Source organism: Nerophis ophidion, linkage group LG01, assembly GCF_033978795.1.
Source record: "Nerophis ophidion isolate RoL-2023_Sa linkage group LG01, RoL_Noph_v1.0, whole genome shotgun sequence".
Taxonomy (NCBI): domain Eukaryota; kingdom Metazoa; phylum Chordata; class Actinopteri; order Syngnathiformes; family Syngnathidae; genus Nerophis; species Nerophis ophidion.
Genome location: NC_084611.1, coordinates 76,346,068 through 76,361,615, shown reverse-complemented (window position 1 = coordinate 76,361,615; position 15,548 = coordinate 76,346,068). Strand labels below are relative to the sequence as shown.

Below are 15,548 nucleotides of genomic sequence, written 5' to 3'. Positions count from 1 at the left end.
GTAAAAAAACACAATATACACTTACAATTAGTGCACATACCACAAAAACCTTCCTTTTTCATGACAAAAACGTCCCTTTTTCATGACAAAGAAAAAAAACAAAGTTAAGTCAGTTATGATTCACTAAATTAGATGAATAAAATCTTATTTTCAATAAGTTAATGATGTTCATCTCAATTTGTCTTCCTTGTACTTTGTAGTTTGAACACTTTCTTAACATGGATCATGTTAGTACATTGTTTGACTTATTTGCATAATTCATTACATAATTTAATTCTACAGACTGATCTGATAAAGGTAGCTGAGATAGGCGCCAGCGCCCCCCGCAACCCCAAAGGGGAATAAGCGGTAGAAAATGGATGGATGGATGTTGTTTAAATGTGCATACAAAAGTTTTAAGTTATAATTTGGTCTAAGGTTTTATAAATACAGGTGCTGTTCATATTATTAGAATATCATAAAAAAGTTGATTTATTTCAGTAATTATATTAAGAACGTGAAACTTACATATTATATCAATTCATTACACACATAGTGATATATTTGAAATGTTTATTTCTTTAAATTTTGATGATTAGTAGTGACAATTACTGAAAATCCCAAATGCAGTATCTCAGAAAATTCGAATATTAGTTACGACTAGTACCAAAAAATATTTTTTAGAAATGTGGGCCAACTGAAAAGTATGAACATGGAAAGTTTCAGCATGTACGGCAATCAATACTTAGTTATAGCTCCTTTTGCCTGAATTGCTGCAGCAATACGGCGTGGCATGGAGTCGACCAGTCTGTTGCAGTCCTCAGGTGTTATGAGAGCCCAGGTTGCTTTAATAGTGGCCTTCAGCTCTTCAGCATTGTTGGGTCTGGCATCTCGCATCTTCCGCTTCACAATACCCCATAGGTTTTCTATGGGGTTAAGGTCAGGTGAGTTTGCAGGCCAATCAAGAACAGGGATACCATGGTCCTTAAACCACGTACTGGTAGATTTGGCACTGTTGGAAAATGAAATCTTCACCTCCATAAAATTGGTCCGCGGCAGGCGGCATAAAGTGTTCTAAAACTTCCTGGTAGACAGACTGCTGCATTGACCCTAGACCTCAGGAAACACAGTGGACCAACACCAGCAGATGACATGGCACCCCAGACCATTACCGAGTGGCTTTACACAAGGAATGCGACAGCTGAAGCCCATACCTTGCATACGTCGGTGCGTGGTGGTTCTTGAAGCACTGACTCCAGCTGCAGTCCACTCTTTGTGGATCTCCTCCACATTTTTGAATCGGTTTTGTTTGACAATCCTCTCCAGGGCGCGGTTATCCCTCTTGCTTGTACACTTTTTTCTACCACATCTTTGTCTTCCCTTCGCTTCTCTACTAATGTGCTTGGACACAGAGCTCTGGGAACATCCAACCTCTTTGCAAATGACCTTTTTGTGTCTTGCCCTCCTTCTTTAAAGTATCAATGGTCATCTTTTGGACAGTTGTCAAGTCAGCAGTCTTCCCCATGATTGTGTGTCATACAGAATCAAAACGAGAGACCATTTAAAGGCTTTTCCAGGTGTTTTGAGTTAGTTAGCTAATTAGAGTGTGGCACCAGGTGTCTTCAATATCTGACCTTTTCACCATATTCTAATTTTCTGGGATGTTGAATTTAGAGTTTTCATTGGTTGTCAGCTATAATCATCTCCTTTTTGGCAAAAAACACTTGAAATGTATCAGTCTGTTAGGAATGAATGTATACATTCTACAAGTTTGACTTTCTAAATGGAATTAATGAAATAAATCAACTTTTTCATGATATTCTAATAACATGACCAGCACCTGTGTGTGTGTGTGTGTGTGTGTATATATATATATATATATATATATATATATATATGTATATATATATGTATATGTATGTATATATATATATGTATATAAATACATATTGTATTTATTTTTTTAACTTTTATTCATGCACACGTGTTAAAAAGTGATATTTCAATGTAGGGCTGGGCGATATGGCCTTTTTGGTCAATTGACTTAGTTGTGATTTCATTCTCTGCATGAAAGTTTAAAATGAGCTTATATTAATGCAGTATGAACAAGAATGTTTTAATGTAGACACATAGAATCATCATTCTGGTGGAATTATACGTATCAAGTGTTAATTCAAGGCTAAGGCAAAATATCGAGATATATATTGTGTATCGCGATATGGCCTAAAAATATTAAGATATTAAAAAAAAGGCCATATCGCCCAGCCCTACTTTCCCCCAAGTACTAAATATTTATTTTGCACATAAAATATGTCAGGCCAAATGTAGAAATCGAAGTGTGCTATGTGCCCAAACATTTGTCTTCAGTAAAGACAGGATCGACAGCCGACTGTATTTTCTTCTGCTCCTTGCTGAAACATTAGCAACAGCCAAAGCGAGCGAGCTAACGTTAACAGCAAACCAGCCTACTTGCTGGATCGATACATGGGGGAGGCTGTTACCCTACAAGCTGTACACACACTTGACGTCTTTTAGTTCATCACACTTGAAAAAATGTTGCACATTCATCATTAACAGGATCATTAACAGAGGTTGTGTCTGTATCAAGGAAGATAGACACATGATTATGAGTAAGAGAAAATTAAAACCTATATATTTGTCTACATTGATAATCATTTGTCTTTTCTTTTAACTCCTCAAAGGGTTAAGTTGCATCGTACGTGGGCCGTATGGAGGTGTAAGGTCTTTCAGGTCTGTGTGAGAAATGTACTGTATCTCCTGTAGTATTACATATTTGTTAAGCAAACAAGCTAGTTCATTGTATGTGTTTTGGGAAAATAATGCTATTTTTGTTTTATTCAGTGGTGTAGCAGGTGCCTCTCCCACATTTGTACAGTTCGAGTTATAGACATGATTGATTCGGTATGTGTTTTCCTCCCACCTGAATTTCAGTCACGTCTCCACAAAATGCCTTTATCCGTTCAGCTGAGTAGATTAGCTATTCTTACAGTTCATGAAAATTTATCAGAAATTGTACACTGTGTGATGCAAACCCCATACAGTATATTTTTATGTAATATAATTATGGAAATCTAGCGAGGTGAAAATAAGGGCCTAATTGATCATAAAGTATTCTTTAGATTGTTTGGAATTATTTACATAATGAGCCAAAATGGGGTGTTTCAGGCCTCAAATTTTTACATTTTAAGGTCAAGGCAAGTGTTGCCTTAAAGGAGGGCTCATATTATAGGGCACCAAGGTAAGTTAGAAGGGCACCGAGGCAAACGTTATTTTCTTTCGAGGCAGCATATATAAATAATAATTAAGATTATTGTTTTAAACATTGAAATCATGATTAATGATTGTTAGGTAAAGCAGTGTCAGGGTGTGAACATAATACCATCATGTAATTTGTAATGTCTAATAAAAAGGCTATAGATAAACGTTATCCATATATGTAAAGACAAATATATATATATATATTTAAAATTCTTTAATAATATCAACTTTTCAGCTTTTTGTCATTACATGATGCATTTATCTCAATTTTTACATTTTGATATAGGAAGTTTTTGTTTGTTTGTTTGTATTTTAATTTGTTTTAAAAGTTATGTACATTCATATGTACACGTAGATGCTTTTTCGGGACAGATCCATTAAGTGTTTTCAGCCGAAATATGCCGTATAGGAATTAACTATACACAATCAAATGTGGAAGTAGTGTCAAAGCGCTTTGAGTACCTTGAAGGTAGAAAAGCGCTATACAAGTACAACCCATTTATCATTTATTTAATCAAACATTAACAAAATGCTGTGTCACATGATATTATAGGACATCCCTAATTACCTACATTGCAGCAAGAAACCTGTATTTTTTTACTATCTTAAGTATCATTATTTTGTATAATTATAAATGAAGGACGAGGCTAAACATGTAACAAACCGAGTAAGAGCAAACAGGTATACTAATCGCTAAGCTAGTTGCTAAGCTTGCAAGAACTAACACAAGTTAGTGCTTCACAAAGTTTAGGAAGTATAGATGGAAATATTTTACAGCAGAAAGTAAGCAGCTATAAACAGGAAATTACCATATAGATTATTAAGAGCAGGGGTCCCCAAACTTTTTGACCCGGGGGCCACATTGGGTTAGAATAATTTGGCCGGGGGCCGGGCTCTTTATACATATATATATATATGGGCAGCACGGTCTGCCTCACATTAGAAGGTAATTAGTAGTCCTGGGTTCAATCCCGGGCTCGGCATCTTTCTGTGTGGAGTTTGCATGTCCTTCCCGTGACTGCGTGGGTTCCCTCCGGGTACTCCGGCTTCCTCCCACCTTCAAAGACATGCTCCTGGGGATAGGTTGATTGGCAGCACTAAATTGGCCCTAGTGTGTGAATGTGAGTGTGAAAGTTGGCCCTGCGATGTGGTGGCGACTTGTCCAGGGTGTACACCGCCTTCCGCCCGATTGTAGCTGAGATAGGCACCTCGCAACCCCAAAAGGGATAAGCGGTAGAAAATGGATGGATGGATATATATATATATGATAACACGTCATCGATTGGAAAATGCATTTTTAGACAATGTGATTTGCCTGAGCGGCTAGGAGACTGAGGGTAACAAGCAACACGCGGTAGAAAATGGATTAGAATGGACAAATTAAAAAAATACAAAATTTTAACTTGGGACTTCCCGCGGGCCAAATCTCGAACGCTGGGGGGCCGTAGTTTGGGAACCACTGACTAAGAGTCTCTGGACAATATTATTACAGCAACGACACGTAAGAGGAGGGCGAATCGATCCATAAATTGGTGGTGTCGATACCAAGGCTTGCGGTCCTTTTTTGCACACATTTTTATTAATTTAATAAACGTGAGAATACATGTGTTTCTTATTCCAAATTAATATTTTTTTTAAGTTGCATGTGATAAACGCTTATTAAGCGAAACAAAAAGAAATGCAAAACTGCATCAATGTACATAAATAAAAGATGCACAAATAATTGATTTGTAATCGAATTGTAGCTCCTGAATTGCAATCAAATCGCGAGGTGCCCAAAGATTCCCACATCTAGTTATTGTGTACTATTTACTTAGTTTTGCTCAAACAATTGTATGTGACAAAAAAGAAAAAGGAAAGAACTAGTTTAAAAATTGTGTTACAAATTGTTACACTGTCAAATTCACCATAAATAAATAAAAAATGCACGGTTAATACATGTGATTGCTATCGGCCTTGCTCACTAACGGATGTTCGGTATCAGAATCGGCAGCATAAAACCCTGATCGGCAATACGAATAGTCGTGATATAGTGTTACACTATGTGAAATCAACATTGGATTGATCTTCAATCAATCAATGACTGTAGGTGTGAATGTTGTCATGTTGCTGTGATTGACTGGAATGGAGACTGCCTTATCACTTACAATCATCTGGGGTAGACTCCAACTTCCTCATGACCCTGACAGGATGTCGGGCTATTTGAGTTTTCCCTCAATTGAGTTTGTTAGTCCATGAAATGCTGATTAATATCATCAAAGAGTTTCAATTAGTTGTGAAAGATTACGGGCAAATCCAACCAAGTCTTATTATTAGATTTTTCCAGTATTTGTGTCTTACAATGAGTTTTTGTAAATATTCCGCCATAGAAAAATGAGCTTGTGACTTAATCCTAACAGCGTCCCCTATGAATTGATTAACGTGGACCCTGACTTAAACAAGTTGAAAAACTTATTCGGGTGTTACCATTTAGTGGTCAATTGTACGGAATATGTACTGTACTGTGCAATCTACTAATAAAAGTATCAATCAATCAATCAATAAGGACAGTTGAGTCATTGTGTTTTTTCATTTTATGCTTTCTAAATATAAATAATTGTTTTTCTTCTAAACATGATACTCTTTGGCTTGGTTGCAGGTGGCCTAGTGCGTGCTACTCCTGGTACCCATCATGTCACAGAGGAGCGGGCTGGAGGAGCCGGAGCGCTACCTCTTTGTGGACCGCGCCGTGGTCTATAACCCGGCCTCGCAGGCGGACTGGACTGCCAAGAGGCTGGTATGGATCCCGTCAGAACGGCATGGCTTTGAAGCAGCAAGCGTTCGCGAGGAGCGTGGAGACAATGTGTTGGTGGAGCTGGCCGAGAATGGGAAGAAGGCAGCGGTCAACAAGGACGACATCCAGAAGATGAATCCACCCAAGTTCAGCAAGGTGGAGGACATGGCCGAGCTCACCTGCCTGAATGAAGCCTCTGTACTTCACAACCTCAAAGACCGCTACTACTCAGGACTCATTTACGTAAGTACTTTTCATTCATCATCTCACAAGAAGTTAGTTAATATATGTTAAATGTTTTTATTTAAGAAAACTCTACAAGGTTGATTAAGGGGAAGCCCATTAAACCTCTCAGTCTCTGCCCAGGTCATCACAACCTTTAACTCCCTTTAACGGAATTTGGCAAATCTCCAAAAAGATCTACAGTATAACCAGATATCAGCTTCCCACAAGGCCCTCCCTGCTTGATAAATGCCTACATTTTCTTTCTCTCTTTACTGTGACTCACTCTTTCACTTTGTTTTTTTTTCTTCTGAATTTTAATGAAACCCTGATGTGGGAGGTTACACAAAAAAATAGAAGTGTGCAATTCCTCCCACCAAAAGCCTATTAAAAGGTACTTTTCGAGTCAAACAGTCTGTTTAGAATGCTGGTGGACTTCCAATTTGTTTGGAATTATAAGCAATTCTTTCCATATGAAAGTGTAACAATAAATCAATCTCCTCTAATCTTACAAACAGGTGATCAAGGTATAATGCGTGTTGGGTGCATTTTCTTTGTATATATTTTTTACATTTCACATAATGGTAAAAAATAAATAAGTAAAATACATTAACTTGAAGGGGAAATGCACCTTTTTAAGTTTGTCAATCATTATGTAAGAAAATAACACATATTTTTTTATTTTTTTTATGCATTTTAAATTGTAAATAGACTCCAGCAAGAGTCAGCTTACAATAGAGCCAAAGGGACTCTCCTTTTTTTGCCTATAAAGCGCTCCATCATATTTTTATATACACGTTGTAAATAAATACGTAATGTAGTAACAGGTTCATTCAAAATAACATGTATTATTTACGCATTTTGTTCATTTTAAGCATACGGGAGTGTATTAATTTCACAGAGGCATCGCAGAGTTTGCTTTTCCTTCCAACAACAAAACAACTACTACTCATGGCAGAAAGCCAACAACGATTACTTTAGGAAAAATGACTATCCACAACCTCATATCTTTGATCCTGAATGTAAGGAAGATGAGCAACATATTTTAGATGCAGTATGCTAAACAGATCCAGCTTTATTGAAACACTAAACATCATTCAGCAGCAATCAACAATCACTTACTGTACAATGTGTGCATAATAAAACAATCACTTACTGTACAATGTGTACTGTCAGTCGGATGCCGACAGATGGGATGTTCTTTTCTTCCCGTTTCGATGAAGAATTATTTATAATCCTCACGCAGGTTTTTAAAAAAAGAAGTGTCCTCAAATGAACGTCTTTTCGTGTCGTTCTCGTTATTTTCGGGTATAGTTTGAATGTCAAAGTTGACCAACTTCTTGGTTTATGGCCACAACCTTCAACTATACAAATGAGCGGTATGATTCAATACAAAAATAAAATACTTATACTTATCTACATGTACAGTAGATAAGTATTCACAGACCATGTTCAATACTTTGTTATATAATACATATACAACAAAATGTGGAAAAAGTGAGGCGCTGTGAATACTTTCCAATTGTATGGGCAGATTAGTTTACTGTCATTAGCTGCATTGTTAGCCACCTCGTCCTTGCTGTATTTAACGACTAAAAAGGCATTAAAAAATTAAAAACATGTATGTTCTTGTTTTATGTAGGGGTTGTGAATAATTGGCAAATTCCAAAAAAGTGCAGTTTTCCTTTAATTTTACTAATAACAACGCATATAGCGCCGAACCAGTTGATTTTCAGCTAGCATTAGCTGTCACTCAGCAGAAGGCTTATGAGTACCTTGTTGTCCTCTTTTTACGTTTCAATGTGGGTGGTGTTGGTTTAGACCCCAGAATGCCGTGTCGTCAGGCAAAGTGAAGGTAAAATGTATGTATTAAATAACAAAAAATAGTGCAGCAGGGAAGTCCAGAAAAAGTCCAAACAGTCACAAGAATCATATGCAACATGGTAAAAAAAAATCACAAAAATTATGCAAACCCCGTCCTATTGGCTCAAGAGGCTTTCTGATTGTCAACAAGGGACAGGTGTGTCCTGATTAGGGACAGCTGTGGGAGCCAGCACTCAGACCAAAAGGAGGCAAACAGGAAGTGGAAATAAAAATACGAGAGCTGGACAGAAAATTAAAACAAAATACAAAAAAAAAAAATAATAATTGTAATAAGAGATCATGAAAGCTCTTATGGGCTTCACGGTGGAAGAGGGGTTAGTGCGTCTGCCTCACAATACGAAGGTCCTGCAGTCCTGGGTTCAAATCCAGGCTCGGGATCTTTCTGTGTGGAGTGTGCATGTTCTCCCCGTGAATGCTTGGGTTCCCTCCGGGTACTCCGGCTTCCTCCCACCTCCAAAGACATGCACCTGGGGATAGGTTGATTGGCAACACTAAAATTGGCCCTAGTGTGTGAATGTGAGTGTGAATGTTGTCTGTTTATCTGTGTTGGCCCTGCGATGAGGTGGCGACTTGTCCAGGGTGTACCCCGCCTTCCGCCCGACTGTAGCTGAGATAGGCGCCAGCGCCCCCCGCGACCCCAAAAGGGAATAGGCGGTAGAAAATGGATGGATGGATGGAAAGCTCTTCTGTTTTTGGGACTTCCATGAGATTTGTAACTGCTGATACGGCCTGCGTGCTTCCCTGTCTTTCAATACCCACCAGTGGGTGTCTGTAACTTGACTTGACTCGTGGAAAATATGACTGCTGTGCCTTGCAGAACAATTACTTTATTATTGTATTTGAAGGTGGCGAGCTACGACACACACTTCTCATTTACCTCCCGCTAACCAGTCCTGTGCTTCTCCTCCCCCCGTGTTAGGTTGTAGTTCACGCGGGCCCCCAAAGTCGCTGTCCAAGTAATGCCTGTAAGATGATTTTAGGATTTTGCACCTTCAAATTTAGTATCTCCTCTCATCTATGGAGTCTAAAAAACATGTTGACTTCAGTTCTGTCTCTTTCCATTAGGACGTTTTGAGGTGTAAACAATAATTTTGTAGTATTTTATTTTGAAAATAAACCAAGTAATTTATTTTGTGTTTGTGCGTGACTTTTTGCCCCACACAAGCTGATTTTTGCTCAATTGATCCACTGTGCTCTGGCGGCCAGAAAAAATAAGGGCTCAGCACTGGTGGAGCCGTGTTCGTGCCCGTGCGCTGGGCACCAGTGGTGGAAACCAACCATCTCATGGAAATCTGGGGTTAAAGGGCATATTAGACCAGTTATTTTAGGTCAAGTTCCATTTTACTTATATATTTTATGTTTGTGTGGTCACGTTCCATATTAGTTTTATGTTTTATGTTTGTTTGGTTTTGATTTGATGTTTATTTTTCCCATGATCGCAAACACACCGTCCATGCCTGAAAGTGAATTGGTGAAGAATGACAGTGAATGAAATGTTCTGTGCCTGGGGAAGTACGGAGACAAAAAGCAAAACATTGGCAATAAAAGTTACAAGTAGTCTTGACTTCTTCTGGAGGCTACAATACATATATTACTTTATTTTATTTACACGTAAAACAAAATAAAAAAATGAAGGTGTGGCTTCAATTAATTTCCCACATTCCGTTACATTAAGGGGAAACCCTGCCAAATTTGTAATGCCTCCAGCTCCGACTAATATTTCTGGTTATTATTACTAATCTTGAAATGTGCAGTATACTACTGTTCATCCTATTTGTAGCATACCAGCTCTTCAAAAGGCTCCTTGGATTCCGCTTTCAATTTGTTTGCTATTAAGTCCTACATTATTTTCCCCTGTGATGATGACCCACTTAGTGCCATACATTCTTAGAATAGTCCAGGCACAGAGGTGGTGGGCCTCCTGAGGCACTGGAATAAGGCACAAGCTCTGAGTTTCACACTTAAGGGAGCATTTCGTTCTGCACTACTGTGACTGCATTATAAAATAGAAGTGGAATGTAGCTGACTCGTTTGGCATTCAAAAATGGCAAATAACTTGGCATGAGCTGGGATTAACTGGCTCAACTTTGTTGCTGTAGAAATTCGAGCACAGATTTATTAGTATTAGTTCTTCTATCTTTGAATGAGGCACATTGCGTCATGAACTGAGGAGGAAATGTCTCTTCTAGCCCATTGAGAAAGCTGCGCTCCTGTTGCTAAGCACTGCTTGGTTCACAGACATTTATTTGTACATTTCCAAAGTGCTAGCAACCTTTAAAACTGTGTCCAAATTCTCCTCTTTCAACCACAGTTTTTTTCATTACGACGACAACTGATGAGGACAAAATATGCATAATGCCCAAAGGGTTTTAAAATGGTCTTAACAGTGTGAAGTGAATTATATTTATATAGCGCTTTTCTCGAGTGACTCAAAGCGCTTTAGATAGTGAAACCCAATATCTAAGTTACATTTAAACCAGTGTGGGTGGCACTGGGAGCAGGTGGGTAATGTGTCTTGCCCAAAGACACAATGGCAGTGACTAGGATGGCGGAAGCGGGAATCGAACCTGCAATCCTCAAGTTGCTGGCATGGCCGCTCTACCAACTGAGCTATGCCAACAAATGATTAGATCCAGTAACATTTTAGGTAGAAAATATGTCTGGCTGGTATCAGTGCCGGTTGCTGTTCTACGCATCCAATTTGTGCACTTTTATTGGAATTTTGACAATCATTCACAATCCTTATGTGAGACAAGAACGCATGTTTTTTCTTTTTACTAACTATATTCTTAAAGGTGCCATATGTAGTAATGGGGCCAGAAATGGTACTGCAATCATGGTCAAAATTATGTAGTCCCCCCCACTATCTATCACTGAGGTTGCCAGATACGCAGCAAAATCCGAATCCTACTTTAAAGAACTTCAAATGGCAATCGACAAGTCCTACGCTGTAGGTTTCTCTTATTTATGCTTCTTGCAAGATTGTTTTCTAAGTAATTATGACACATTTTACTGATGTCGATTAGCCAAATGTATTTGTTAAGTTACCCAGCAATATTTTCGTCAAGAGTCAGGACAGATTGTTGGCATTACCATGCTAAAATGTCTTGTTTGACCACATGGACCACCATCAAAATAATCATATATAATATTATATAATATATAATACATCGCATTGGCCTACTTTGATGGCAGGCCAAGGCCAACAGTAAAAATCCCCGCCACATTTCGTTCAGCATAACTCCTTGTTGCATCCAACCTGACGCACTGCATTCTCTTCCATGTACGCCCACCATCTTTCAGTGCAGAGTGTGATGATTCTATGAGCCAACCCATGTTATGCAAAAAACATGTTATGCATAAATCTTATAGCCTACCATCATGTCAATACACAGTACAAAATCATTTAATGTAATGCATTATATTGTGCCAAGCAAATACTACCCCATGTGTTTGATGCACATACAGTACCAGAAACCGCAATTAGCCGTGCTAATGTAGGAACACATTTCTCAGTGTATCAGCATATTGAGAACGAAATAGGAACTGACACTACCCATATCCACATAGGTTTTATTTTTTTTAAAGATATGTTGCCCTCAAATGCCCTGTCAGTTGGATGACACATCGACATACAGGCTAACAGGCATTGACCGAGCGAGCATGCTAAACTACACTAGTGTGATGGTGCTTCACTCCTAAGCATTCGTTGCGCGAACATACTAGCTTTGTTAGACAAGATCAAAGACTGTATTGGACAATATAGTTTACATTCAAAATGTCCATTTCCATTTTATTACAAGTAATAGGAAAACGTAAATGCCTGATTTACCTGTCAAGAAGGAAATTAGCAAGTTTGACATCAGATGAAAAAATCTTCTACGCCTTCGATCCTCTCCATCTTTCCCTGATACAAATCCTCGTTTTGTTCCTGGCTTAGTCCTGAATAACTTGAGAATCGAAAAAACGCCTTTTAGATTTACTAAGTTCTGACATGTTTAGTAACTTTACCGGTGGCAGTAGCTCGACGAAGAGGGTGGTGCGTAACGGGCAACCTAGATGTGACACAGTCACAGACTTTCTAATTGGTCAAACGGTGGAGGGCGGTACATCGAAATGAAAACAATAACAATATTTCGGGGCTGTAAATCTAATTTTGAAATGAGAATATCCCGACTGAACTACCGTTATCAGTTATAAAGGTATTCGAAAATAACATGATTTATTAATGCCTTTTGACATATCAGGGCCATTTAATGATGACTTGATGTTAATTTATTACATATGGCACCTAAAAGTCAGCTTTTAATGGAGGTAATAGGATTTGTTCTATTCTGCCTATAAAGGGCTCTAAAAAACTTCCATCAATTTTATGCTGTAAGTATATATGTAATGTAGTAACAGGCACAGTCATAGTAATGTGTAATATTAATGTATTTTACTCCTTTTAAGCATACAGTGGCACGTTCATTTTACAGACGCATCACAAGGTTCGCTTTTACCTTCAACAACAATAACTATTATTAATCATGGCTGACTTTGTGAGAGCCAATGACTACTTTGGGACAAATAATGAACCAGAACCTTATATTTTTAGCCTTAATATACATATATTCAGCATCTGAACATACAGATGCTGAGCTACAAGTTTTAGAAGCTGGATGATAAGCAGATTTATCAAGTAACAGCATTGCTAAGTGCTAAACAAGAAGTACAAAATACGAACATAATAAAGCAATCACTTACTGTGCGATTTCTGCTTTCACTGGTATGCCGACTGATGGGATATTTATATCTTCCCATTTAGATCAACAATTAATCATAATACTCAGAAAAATAAAAACAAGGAAAAACAAGGTGGCCTCACACGAGCGCCTTTTCGTGTCTTTCTCTTAGTCAAAGTTAACCAACCTCTCGGTTAGGGCTGGGCGATATGGCTCAAAACTGATACTGCAGTAATTTTTGTTTTGATACCGTTATATTGAAAAAAAATGTCAAAGTACTTGTGTTTTATGGCTAGATAACCAGTGATGCGAGCTCTCAGATTATTTTTGTTGTAAGTAGTAATGTAATGTGTTGTTTAATTATTTTAAAAGTAATAAGATAGTCGTTACTACATCAAAGCAATTGTTGTTCATTCTGTTATGTTTATATCCTCCCACTTGTGCGCATGTTAGATGGAGCTTCTACTTGCTCACTGCGGGGAAAGCCGCTGGCTGCTCATTTTAAAACTACTTTTCAGGCACCCAGCCACTGTACTACAGTAGCTTAATCTGTACAGGCTAATGATAGAAGCACTTTTAAACCGAACTGTAGTTAAATATTTGACACACGGTGCAAGCAGCAAGGAGGCGCTCTGGTTAGCATCTGTGCTAAGTCGTTAACAGAAGTGAACAACATCAACAAATGAGATTATTGATAAAGTCGCTACACGGAGAGATATTTGTTCTCAAGCAAATTGGTTTCTGTGTTAATTAAAGATGTAGTCACTCACCAAAAGCCAAAGGCAGTCCCTGACCAAAGCACTGCTTACTCCGGAGTCGAAAAGTTGTCAGGGCGTTGACATTTTAAACAATAAATAAAAAGTATGATGCACAGCACGTCATTGCGCGTCATAGTGCGTCAGAGAGACTACTCCAAAAACATGCAAGGGGCTGTGTGAGCCAAAGAGGATGCCCTGTGCTTCACCCTCCATGCGCAGAGAAGCACAAACAGCCGTAACAAAGGCATATCAAAAGATATTGGTATGGCGGTTGTGTCTCAAATATAAACCGCTTTCTAAAATATACCGATATTAAGTATAATACCGGTATATCGCACAGGCCTACTTTCGGTTTATGGCCACAACATACAAGTGAGACGCATTATTGATAATCCAAAATTACATTTTACCAAATCAGAGGCAATGCAGCAACTCACTGGCTTAGTATTTCAAGAACTGCATAAGCTAGTTACCTCTCTGTGATCGCCGCAGCTAAAAGTAGATCCTTTTGTAGCGCTTATAACAATATTGCTAATACTTAGTTAATACGTAGGTTACTACATATGAATGGAGTATTGTTGGTGATTTTTGGATGTTTTTTTAGAGCGATTTATAGGCGCAATAGATTACTCCCATTTGATGCATTTTTATCCATTTTTATACTTGCCGTATAATACAAATTAGAATACGTAAATAAAGAAAGACATATGTATTCTTGTCTTACATAGGGATTATAAATGATAGGGATATTCCCAAAAAGTGCAGCTCCTCTTTAAGAGCCCAACTAATCCCACAAATACTTGGGGTCCCACTGTCAAGGGCAGCTAGCTGAGCCATTCCAGTCTACTCACTTCTCGGAGCCCAGGCTGGATCAGTAGCAGTGATCTGTCTGGCGCTGTGCCCACCATAGGGGGTCCAGGAAGGGGTTACTGTGGCACACAACACAAATAGCAAAGTGGAGGAGAATTTTAGTCAATGCCAGATGAAGTGTCCTTTTATATTTCAGGTGGTAAATAGAAAATCAGAACATTACTAGTAGCACAGCTGCGGTGAGGTGGCGACTTGTCCAGGGTGTACCCCGCCTTCCGCACGAATGCAGCTGAGATAGGCTCCAGCACATCCCGTAATCCCAAAATGGACAAGCGGTAGAAAATTAATGGATGGATGGACTAGTAGCACAGCACAAAATCATCTATACACATTGAAGACATTAAAAGGATGGGGGTGTGGGTAGCCATCTGGAGATCTCAAAAAGAGCATATATTGTGCATGCATTTCATGACACATTACATGTGTAAGGGTTTTATGGTGTAGAAACAAAAGTGCAGAATTTACTGCAGTTACTTGTTCAGATATCTGTCCACAATGCTCCTCAGAGATGGTAATAAGAACATTAGGACAGTGTACATTTTTTGCCATCACAATGTTGCAAAAAGGATTGGCAGTATCAAAGCAAATACAATAGCTATCAGTGTTTCCCACAGGTCAGGCATCTATTTGTGGTGGTGTGGTTGGGCGGCGGGGGGTGGGGGCTGAGGCAGCGGTGGTGGCGATGACCAAGAAGAACGCGGAGTTGGAATATAATTACAACACTTTATGTACATATTTATATACATATTTATATACTATTTACATATTTATATAATATGTAACTACAAGCTCCGTTCACAGACAGAGTCCCATTGCTTTTATGAGAGCGGTCGAGCGAGTCAAAAGCCGGAAAAAAAAACAACAACTTTATTTTATTTTTATTTTTTTTTGTGGCGGCCGTAATTCTTTCGTGGCGGGCCGTCACAAATAAATGAATGTGTGTGAAACCTTGAGCTATGTAAGACATTGTCATTTTCAGTTAACAACAAGACTGTTTTAGTGTCGTGAACACATAGTTACATTTCATGTTTCCTTCGTGTATGGCTTGCTTTAAGCCAG

At 38.5% G+C, this 15,548-nt stretch overlaps 1 protein-coding gene across 6 annotated transcripts in view; it reads left to right on the top strand.

Annotated features, from left to right (window-relative positions):
- Positions 1-15,548, top strand: part of LOC133559713 (myosin-10) — a 93,098-nt gene that overhangs the window by 11,397 nt on the left and 66,153 nt on the right. For 5 of the 6 annotated variants that reach the window (XM_061911791.1, XM_061911774.1, XM_061911781.1 and 2 more), the window contains exon 2: positions 5,897-6,274. In XM_061911791.1, coding sequence (XP_061767775.1) covers positions 5,930-6,274 — 345 coding nt within the window. In that variant the 5' untranslated portion in view covers positions 5,897-5,929. Of the gene's footprint in view, positions 1-2,681; positions 2,731-5,896; positions 6,275-15,548 lie in introns of all 6 variants that reach the window. The other variant, XM_061911758.1, reaches the window with a different exon arrangement.